This window comes from Thamnophis sirtalis, unplaced genomic scaffold (genome assembly GCF_051295495.1).
Source record: "Thamnophis sirtalis isolate CommonGarterSnake01/CBP01778 unplaced genomic scaffold, rThaSir2_p1.2 scaffold_4, whole genome shotgun sequence".
NCBI classification, from domain to species: domain Eukaryota; kingdom Metazoa; phylum Chordata; class Lepidosauria; order Squamata; family Natricidae; genus Thamnophis; species Thamnophis sirtalis.
In genome coordinates this window covers 110,950,833-110,962,173 of record NW_028261384.1, presented here as the reverse complement: position 1 = coordinate 110,962,173, position 11,341 = coordinate 110,950,833, and the positions used below count along the sequence as shown (strand labels likewise).

Here is an 11,341-nt window from a genome sequence, read left to right as displayed (position 1 = left end):
GAAATGTGTGTTCTCAAGATTTCCAAGTAAGAGATATAGCAAATCATTTTTATATTTCTTGTGTAGATTTATACTCACTTTCTCCCAGAAGCACAAAGCATCATACATTGGATTTCTCCAATTTTCCAACACTATCGCAATCCTGTAGGAGTGCAGACACATTATGATGGGTCAGATTATTCCGAATAATCTTCCATTGATGAAAATAGACCTAAAGCAACTTTGTTGTACTCCCAGCCAATGGTTTTGTTCACTACATGGGATAACACAACTGAAAAGAAGAAAGTAGAAAAATGTGAGGTTGATGATTGGTCATGAAGTGCAGATGGGTAAAAATGGGAAACAGTGTACTCTGCTATCCCCATCCTACGTCCCTGTTTTCAGAACCCCGTGGTTTATGTTTCTTGATGTTTTCTATTCTCACCACATATTAAAATGCCATCTCCAAAATTTTATCTAATTGAATTTCCCTCCTTTCTTTCCTTGCAGTTATGCCAACCTTGTCATAATTAAAAGATGGAGAACCAAACTACTGTGCCTTATTTTTTGCTTCTGGAATTCTCAAATAATCGGAATCTGCAGTTTTTGCATTTCTTCTTGTTCTTTGTATTATATCTGGCAACTGTAACAACAAATCTTCTCATCATCTCTGCAGTTGCTTTTGACCATCGACTGCACAGCCCCATGTATTTCTTTCTTACGAATTTAGCTCTGCAGGATCTGGGTATTGCTTCAATCATTATCCCCAAATCCATGATAAATTCTCTCATGGACACCAGACAAATCTCTTACTTTGGTTGTGCTGCTCAGATATTTCTCTTTCTCTGCTTTGAAGCTTCTGATTTATCCCTCCTAACAGTTATGGCATATGATCGGTACGTTGCCATTTGCCATCCACTGCACTATGAGATGGTGATGAATTGGAAATATTGTGCTGAAATAATTTTTCTAGTGTGGGTTACAGGTATTCTTTATGGAATTTTGCATACCAGTGGCACTTTTTCCATCCATTTTTGTTCAAATGTGGTCAACCAATTCTTCTGTGATATTCCACAGTTGCTAAAACTATCATGCTCTGGATTAAATCTACTTGAGTTTGGAATTCTTGTGGCCGGTATCATGGCTGGACTAGGTTGTTTTACTTTTATAGTTGTATCTTATGCAGTGATATTCAAGGCAGTGTTAAGAATCCCTTCTGAAAAAGGAAGGCAAAAAGCTTTATCTACTTGTATTCCCCACCTTACTGTAGTGTTTATGTTAGTATTTACTGCATGCATTGCCTATCTGAAACCTTCCTCTAACACTGCATCTTATTTAGATATTGGATTGACTGTTCTGTATGCCCTCCTTCCACCCCTCTTCAATCCAATCATCTATAGTATGAGAAACAGGAATATCAAATGTATCATTTCTCAACTTTGGGGGTTTTAATGAATTCTTTTAACCAATTCCAATAAAGTAGACCTCACTGACATCGGGTTTTAATTCATTAAATTCTGCATCAAACTGTTTTTAACTCCAGAGCATTCTTTCTTTCCCTTAGAACTCCTTTTGGAAAATGAGAAACAGGGTGGGCAGGATGAGTAACTTGGTACTAACTACCACAACTTTTTGGTAATCACCAGAACTGAAAAAGCAAGATGTATAATTCAAAACCGAAATAGAATATCATTTAAGATTTCATTAACACTAAATTGATACAAATTGGAAAAGATAAGACATGCTTTATTGTATAATACCTGGAAAAAGGAATATAAATAAATGTACATCAGCTTGATATTTTATTGAAATCTACCCAAGTAGTATTTAATCCAAGCCCATGAAAAGATGTACTAAAAGCCTTATCCAGGTTTGTGTTATCTCTGCCGCCATCTGTACAATACTTTTTTAAAATTTATTTTAGTGAAATGTATATAACATCTATATTTAATGAAGATTCTCCAAATAATGGCTCAATAGGAGTATATTTTGGAAGGTGCCATATGCTTAGTGGCATCATCTAGACAATATCAGTACCTTCCTTTGAGAATGAGACCTTTAAATTAAAAGGATATAAAATTTTCATCTATATTTATGTACCTGTATTCAGTGGTGGGATTCAGCTGGTTTGAAAAATTTCAGGTGATAGAGTTGTTAAACTAGCATACCCCCTGGAACCAGCTTCGATCATGCCACCAATTTAATCCCTCGCGTCTGTCACTTTTGCCCACAGACTGACCATTAGTCCCTGAACACAGCTACAACCCTCCATACACTTCCCCCAATTCTTCACCTTCAAGCTCTCAGGAGCATTAAATCCTTGTCTCTCTGGTAACCCCTCCTCCTCATTCCTTGGAAACCTTGCCCCTTAAATGAGCCTCATCCAGATGGCTAAAAAAGCTGCAGGACCAGTGTGCAGAAAAGTACCCTAGAAAACAGCCTTTTGGCAAAGAGTGGAAATTTAACAACTGGTTCACCCAGGGTCAGGTTGGCCATCGCAGGAGGCTCACTCCACATGTGCAGCGAAGTTGGAGGATGGGGAAGGGCTACACCTCTTACAACAGCCAACCTAACCCTGGGAGAGGTGGATTGCTCCTGGTTTAGCCCGGTTTGGTCAAACCAATAGTGGAATTCAGACTTGGGTTGCAGAACCAGCAGCGACCCAGGCCTGCCACGCCCCAAACTGGTTCCTCGCTGCTGCTGGGCCACCACCATTTTGATTTAAAGTGACTGCGCATGCGCAGTTCAATGTAAATTGTTCTACATATGCAAAATGAACAATTTACATTGATGCACACATGCACGCATCGCGTGTTTTGAGAACCGGTAATAAAACTGGAAGCAACCCACCTCTGGATCTTGGGCAACCACTTGTTAAAGTATTTGAATCCCACCACTGCCTGCATTTATGGTTCTTTTCATGTTTATGTGCCTCATTTATGTAATTTCCTGTTTATAGTATACTCTGCAATTGTTGTTATTACTTAGTTCTGCTTTCTCCAATTAATTCTTTCAACTTTTTCTTAATTTGTGTGGGAGTCACTGTGTAATCCTCATATTCATATTTTTGTGTGGCATATAGAAATGAGCCCATACCCTTCAAGAGTCTTTTTAATGCCAGTTTCATCTGAGGATCTCCAAGACTCTTGGATGGTAACCAAAAGTCTTAGACTTTTACAAATATGAAGAGCTTTGAAACTATGTGAAAATTCCCCATCCCCTTTATTCAGTGAGTACAAGGGAAAAACGAGCAAGTTAGTTTTAAAGGACTCTAAACTTTTAGACTTTTCTTAATATGGAGAAATCCAAATGTCTCATTAAACTTATTCAAATATAATTGTCATTTTCACTGCTGTAACACAAAAACCCCATTCTGAATTTTAGCATATGTTTCCTTTTGATGTAAGACAGTCAAGAAACCAACTGCTGAAGTTTAACTGGAATTATACTTTTATAATCTTGAAAGCCTGGCTGTGTCTTCCTTTCTCTCCTTTTTATACAGATGAGAAACAGCTTGAATACAGTTTGATTTTTTTAATGCTTTCCTCATTTCTTTGGTGTCAAGATCATTTTCGACATTGTTGCTACATAGTTTTCAACTGTTTTCAAGCATCCTGTTAAGGCATGTTGTGTTTAAGCATGATTTATAAAACATGAGCAAGATAAAGGTTAAATCCAAAATTGTAACATGGAAGAAATGAGGTTGATCAGAACCAATAACACCTGATGGAACTGAAACACTCTTGAGATATTCAAGACTTCTGTGACATGCATAACATGCTACCTTGTAATCCTTTCATATATAAATATAAGATATATTAACCAATTGAGTGGCATCAAAATATTTTTTATTGAAAGTTTTAAAGAGTTTTACAAATATATACCTTCCCTCCCCCACAACCCCACATCCCCCCCTCACAACCTCCCAGAGTAAATACAGGGTATAAACATTTAACAACCATATTCTAAAATAAACTAACTAACTTTAGCATCATCCCTCGCTTGTACTTAACTCTCCTTTTGTAAAGCTAACTTTAAACAAGTTGTAACATTCCTTGCTCATTCATTCATAAGCTATCTGGAGTTTCTTTGTCCCATATTTATTTTGAATATAGTCAATCCATCTTCTCCATTCCAGCTTGTATTTCTCATCTCAATGATCCTTGAGATATGCTGATATTTTAGCCACCTCTGCTAAGTTTGCTACTTTTAACGTCCATTCTTGAATAGTAGGCAAATCTTCCTTCTTCCAGTATTGCCCCACCAACAGTCTTGCTGCCATTGTTAAGTTCAAAATCAAATTAGTCTCTATAACTGTGTAGTCAGTAATTATACCTAGCTAGTATAACTGAGGAGTAAACTTTATCCTCTTTTAAAGAATATTTTGCATAATCCACCATATTTTTATCCAAAATGCTTTGACCTTTTTACAAGTCCATCATATATGATAATACGTAGCATCAGCACAATCATATCTCCAGCATTTGAGTTGTAAGTTCGGATACATACATGCTAATTTTTTAGGATGTAAATGCCATCTATAAAACATCTTGTAGAAATTCTCTCTCAGGTTTTGGGCTTGCGTAAATTTTACATTTCTTACCCATATCTTTTCCAATATTTCCATCATTATTGGTTCTTCGAAATTTTGTGCCCACTTTATCATACAGTCTTTAAATAGTTCTGTTTCAGAGTCTATTTCTATCAATATATTATACAATCTTTTTATATGCATTTGACTTTGGTCCCTAATTTGTTTTACTAGATTGTGCTCATTTTGCATAATACGAATTTTCTGGTGTTTTTTCTACCTGGCCTGTAGCTGTCCATACTGAAACCAGGTTTGGATTACCCTTTCCTCTTTTAGTCATTCATAGGTTTTAGCTGTAATACTCCTCTTTCTACGGTAAGAAGCTACCTGTATGTGGTTACATCTTGTTTTTTTCTATGCTTATATTCTGTATTGTGTCTGGGAATTGCCCACATAGGTATCTTATCATTTAATTTATGTTGATATTTTTTCCAGACACACAATAGAGCATTCCTTAAAATATGACTTTTAAAAATCTTGTCCACCTTCTTATCATATATTAAATAAGCATGCCAACCATGTAGCAAATCATACCCTTCAATGTTTAGTATTCAGTATTCTATCTTCTGTTGAGCTGATCCACTCACTAATTATTGATAAAGCTACTGCTTCATAATATAATGTTAAGTTTGGCATTTTCAAACCTCCTCTCTCACGTACATCTTGCATTATTTTAAGTTTTATTCTCGGTTTCTTCCCTGCCCAGACAAATTTATTAATACCTTCTGCCATTCTTCCAAATTTGCATCTTTTTTGAGTATTGGTATCATTTGAAAAGGAAATAAAAATTTAGGCAAAACATTCATTTTTACTGCTATTATCCTTCCCAACAAAGACAGTTGTAGTTTTTCCCATTTCTTCATCTCCACTTGTATTCTATGCCATAATGGTTCGTAATTATACTTATATAATTTCCCATTTGAAGTTGTAATATAAATTCCTAAATATTTAACCTTTTTTACTATCTCACATCCTGTTATTCTTTATAACTCTTCTCTTTGATTTGTGTTCATATTTTTAACTATCATCTTTGTTTTCCCAAGATTTATTTTAAACCCAGATACTTGACCGTATTGATTAATCATGTTCATTAAAGCCATAGTTGATTTCCTGGTTGGGTTAGAGTTACAACCAAGTCATCCACAAATGCTCATAATCTATATTCATAATGCCTAATCTTAATTCTCTGTAAATCATCTAACCCCCATATTTTATTCAACACTAACTCCAGGGTTAAGATAAACAATAATGGAGATAGGGGACAACCCTGTCTTGTTCCTTTTTCAATTTTAAAGGGTTCTGTTAAACTACCATTAACTATAATTTGTGCTGTTTGTTCCTGGTATATTGCCTTGATAGATTCTGTAAAATGCTCTCCAATTTGCATCTTTTGTATTATTTTCATTAAAAATTGCCAATTCACTCAGTCAAATGCTTTCTCCACGTCCAAAAATATGCACTGCGGGGACTTGGTTGTTCTTTCCCAGGTACTCCAATATATTAACAATTTGTCTTACATTACTTTTCATTTGTCCCCTTCTATAAAACCAGATTGATCATTGTGAATCACTTGTTGTATAACTAACATCAACCTATTTGCTAATATTTTAGCAAAGATTTTGTAATCTGTATTGAGTAGTGATATAGGCCTAATAGACCACTAATCCAGCTGGTGCTTCCCATCTATATTGTATCTGCCGGTTTTTAAGTTCATCCACTAGGAATGCGTAGTCCTTCCTAGATGTCAACATTTTTGGTAGAATTTCCTTCAAACCTATCACCTCCTGACCAGCAATCTGCAACTTGGTTTTATAGGACTCTTGCAGTATCAGGTTCCTTGTATTCCTAGTAGCAAAATAGACTACAATATCTCATGGTAATTGTTTCTGTATGGCAATCCATGAATTAACGTGGTATATTTTGTCCACTTGCCAGTCATACTCAGCTCTCAGTTGACCAATTAATTGGTCAAAGGCTTCTGCAAGATTATTCTCTTTGAGACCTCTTATTCTTAAAGCAAATTTCATCGCTCTATATTGTATCATTGTAATTTCTGCTTCTGTCTTATCAGTCTTATTTTAAACCTCTTCAACTTTAATTTCTAAATTGGCATTGGACTGGTTAATTTCTTCCACTCTATCCTCCAATGATGATACATAGTTAGCCAAACCTTTAAATGCTTCCACTATGACCTCTCTTATTTGCTGGTTACGAATCTGGATTAGCTCCTTGATCCCCGATATTTCCTCTGAAATCTCCTTAAAGGCAGATTTAACCTTTTCCTCTATCTTTAGTTCCAAAGCAGCAGCCTGTTCTTTTAAAGCGTCTTTTAAGGCTCCTTTCAGTGCATCAAGATTTAAAGCCTCAGCAGCAGGAGGAAGTAATAATGACTGTAATCAATTTGTCAGGGATGGGGAGCTGCCAGCACTCTTTGAAGTAGTCGTTGTTCTAACTTGTTTTGAGGACATTTCAACTATTCAATTAAGCTTATCTTCCACCAAATTGTTAAGTCCAAACAAACCACTTATTCCAATTATTAAGTCTTGTAACTTATTAGTAAATCAATGTTCTTTTGAGTGATCTTAAGCTCTGTAACAGCTTGTTAAGTTTCAATTAATCACACCTTCAAAATTCAGGTGCCATTTTCATTTCTATCTCGTTAGTTTTAACAGAAGGGGTTTTTGTAGAAAGGAGCTAAAGTTTGGAAATACCTGTGATTGTGAAACTCTCCAGTATTTGCTCTGCCTGCTTCTTACTCAGATATAAATCAAACATTGATTGCAGGGGTGGACGTGTCTCTTTGATATGCAGAGAGAAGATGCATCCCGAGAGCGGAGTGTGTCATGCTACAGGGGGGCTCACACCTTCCACACCCCAGAATTAACTCCTGGGGGCTTACGGGAACTCTACCCACGCTTGGCAGCTCTCCCCTTTCCTCTTCTCCCAAGGAAAGAGTTATCAAACTGTCAGACAATTAATTTATGCTGTCCAGGCAGTGTAACACAATCTCGGGGCTGGAGCGTCTCAGAGGAGACCTCGTCAGAGCAGCACGGTGCCACCAGAAGTCCGGCATTAAAGCATTGATTAACTGTTTTTTTCAATGTGACCATTCTTATGGTCATCCTTGCCAAATAAAAAGGGTAGCTTTTCTTTCTACTAACTTTCTACTAGACGAGCATTAGAATCTTGTACATTCTATAACATGCTGTGATCTTTCAATGGGATGTACATTTGTCCCTTAATTTTCCAGTTATGTCTTTGAGTCTTTCAACCCAGCCAAAACTATTGAATTGCCAGATGCATAAAGCAGTCATTCTACCAATCTGTCCCTAGATGTATTCTTACTGTGAATGCTTCTGAATATTTAATATCCTGATATATAAAAAATGCTGAAATTTGTTTCTTGATATTTTGCATAATGGAATTTGAATTGGCTTTCCTGTGGAAGTTGTATACAGTGGGAAAAAATAAAATTTGCAATTATCAATTCTCAACAATTTACTCACAAAAATATTTCTACCTAAAACTAAGGATGCACTTACTTCAAATATATATATTTGAAGTAAGTGCATCCTTAATTTTAGGTAGAAATGTATATATATGTATGTGTGTGTGTGTGTGTGTGTGTGTGTGTTTGTGTGTGTATATGTGTATATATGTGTATATATGTGTATATATGTGTATATGTGTGTATGTGTGTATGTGTGTATATGTGTATATGTGTATATGTGTATATGTGTATATGTGTATATGTGTATATGTGTATATGTGTATATGTGTATATGTGTATATGTGTATATGTGTATATGTGTATATGTGTATATGTGTATATGTGTATATGTGTATATGTGTATATGTGTATATGTGTATATGTGTATATGTGTATATGTGTGTGTGTGTTTTATTTGTGCTGATAAATACCTAAAGGGAGACTAGTATAGATCTATTTCAAGCTATTTAGCTCTCATCAGCTAGCCATACCCTTACTGGGATTCGAACCTGGGCTATATTACATATTAGGTAGACGTCTTAGCCATTAAGCCACAGGCTCTGATCTGTTATCAGCTGAGCCAGGGAGAAAGGTAGATATTTAAAGTCACAACCCTTGGTATGCCCCAATTATGGGAGGAAGCTAACTGCTTCCATTCTCTGTCAATCGGCTCGTCACAAGAGTCCATCATGACAGAAACCCAATATTTTTACTGCTACATTTGTTATATTTGTATTTTTTTATTTGTGCTGATAAATAGCTTCCACCCATAATTAGCTTCCTCCCATAATTGGGGCACACCAGGGCTTGTGACTTTAAATATATACCTTTCTCACCTGGCTCAGCTGATAACGGATCAGAGCCTGTGGCTTAATGGCTAAGACGTCTGCCTAATATGTAATATAGCCCAGGTTCGAATCCCATAAGGTTATGGCTAGCTGTTGAGAGCTAAATAGCTTGAACACGTACACACACACACACACACACACACACACACACACACACACACATACATACATACATACATACATACATATACATTTCTACCTAAAATTAAGGATGCACTTACTTCAAATATATATATATATTTGAAGTAAGTGCATCCTTAGTTTTAGGTAGAAATATTTTTGTGAGTAAATTGTTTATATATATATAAATATATAACAAACAAATATATATATTAAATGTCACAACCCCTGGTAAGCCCCAATTATGGGAGGAAGCTAACTGCTTCCATCATCTGTCAAACTAGTCTCCCTTTATTTATTTATCAGCACAAATAAAACACAAATATAACAAAGGCAACAGTAAAAATATTGGGTTTCTGTAGTGATGGACTCTTGTGACGAGCCGATTGACAGATGATGGAAGCAGTTAGCTTCCTCCCATAATTGGGGCTTACCAGGGGTTGTGACACTTAATATATACCTTCTTCCCTGGCTTCAGCTGATAAGGAGGAGACCTGTGGCTTAATGGCTTAGACGTTTGCCTAAGAAGCAATACAGCCCAGGTTCGAATCCCAGTAAGGTAGCTGATGAGAGCTAAATAGCTTGAAATAGATCTATACTAGTCTCCCATTTATTTATCAGCACAAATAAAACACACACACACACACACACACACACACACATATATATATACACTCGCTTCCTAAATCTAATTTGCTGTGTATCTTGTTCAGTGAGCTTTTTACCAAATTCTGTGAATTTATTATAGATTATGTAATCTATTATAGTTATTTTATTAGAATTTGTAAGTTTATAATGCATCACATTCTATGATACCTGTTTAAGGTTGGTATTTGCAGTGTGATCAGGCAGTCAAATGCACTCTTCAAAGAAATACGGATTGGAATTCAACAGTGCAATAATTAACTTGCTTTTTTGGATACTCACATAAATGTCACTGTTTTTTGGGTTTAACCATTGGCATTTCACTATGTTTCTATCGATTTCCTGATACTGCTTTCACCCTTTTTGATTTGCAGAAAGAGTTAAATTTTTTACCCTTGCATTAATGATGTACGCTTACCTAGTTGAAGCTTCGACACACACACACACATATGTACCATGCAGAATAGAGGAAAGCTGGAGGTGAAAGAGAATCAGAAGTAATGAAACATAGTTCAGGGAACTCTTCTCACCTGATTCATGTTTTTTCCTCTCACAATTTGTTCTACTTGTATGACTGTAGCCCCAATTCTGTTAACAAGATCAGATATAATTATGCAATATTATAACTAGTCCTGGAGCATTTGGGGGAAATCGTTTGCTTTCTTAATTAACAATTACATTAATAAGTACAGAGAAATCAGTTTTATTTTTGTTTGCTAACTATATTAAGAAGTATGCAGAAGTCAGTTTTGCATACAAGTCTCTAGAGGGAAACAAAACAGTTATTAATAAACATTTGGAGTAGAAATCTCTGTAGATACTGTAGATGTTCCACTACATGAAAATTAGTGGGATAGCATTGACTTAATGGTAAGATATTTAACACTCTTTTAAAGCATAGAATAAATAATCTATTGGTTTAATTAAATCACATGAATTGAAAGTTCAATAGAAAAGGAGCAAATTGGTATTTACAATATTTCAATATCTTTTGTGTGTAATAATAAGATTAGCTTTATAACTCTTCCATAATTAAAATAATTTAATCAAATAATTGCATAAGGTAGTGTTTTGATATAAAAGCTATTTAGGAAAGACAAATTTTTACATTATTAAGTTTTTATGAATCAGACTCCAATCTGGAGAGATATCTATATTTGTACTAACATTACCTTTTACTCTATAATTTGCAAACAAAATATATCACAATTTCATATGTGTAAATGATTTTGAAATGAAATTGAATAGGTAAACCATTTACTAATAGGAAAATTGTCATCCAAAAATCATTTCACAATTTCCATGGATATGGATAAAAGAAATGGATGGTAATATTTCTAAATGTCTTTTTTATTGTTTCTTTTTAAACTTTGAAAACATAGGTTCACATTTTTTAAAATACTGATAAATAGGATTTCAGAGCCATAATAGGTTGTTTATGATATTTTGATTGGGTTGCATCATTTTGTATTCAAACTCTCGTAGAAGGAATATAGATATGCATTGAAAGAGAGTCTAATTCTCTGTTCATTTCATCCATGCTTTATGATTATTTTTGTTTTCTGTTTCCACCATATATCAAATTGTCACTTAACTAAAATGTATCTAACTTATCTCTGTCTTCTGCTTTCTTGCAGTTATGCCTTGCAGGTTTCTCCTAAATGTCAT

At 35.1% G+C, this 11,341-nt stretch overlaps 1 protein-coding gene across 1 annotated transcript; it reads left to right on the top strand.

Moving 5' to 3' along the window:
• The first annotated feature begins 516 nt into the window (after window positions 1–516).
• Window positions 517–1,431, top strand: LOC148046195 (olfactory receptor 14A16-like). The gene has a single exon (XM_087711934.1). The coding sequence runs from the start codon at window positions 517–519 to the stop codon at window positions 1,429–1,431; it is 915 nt and encodes a 304-aa protein (XP_087568060.1).
• Window positions 1,432–11,341: the final 9,910 nt, after the last annotated feature.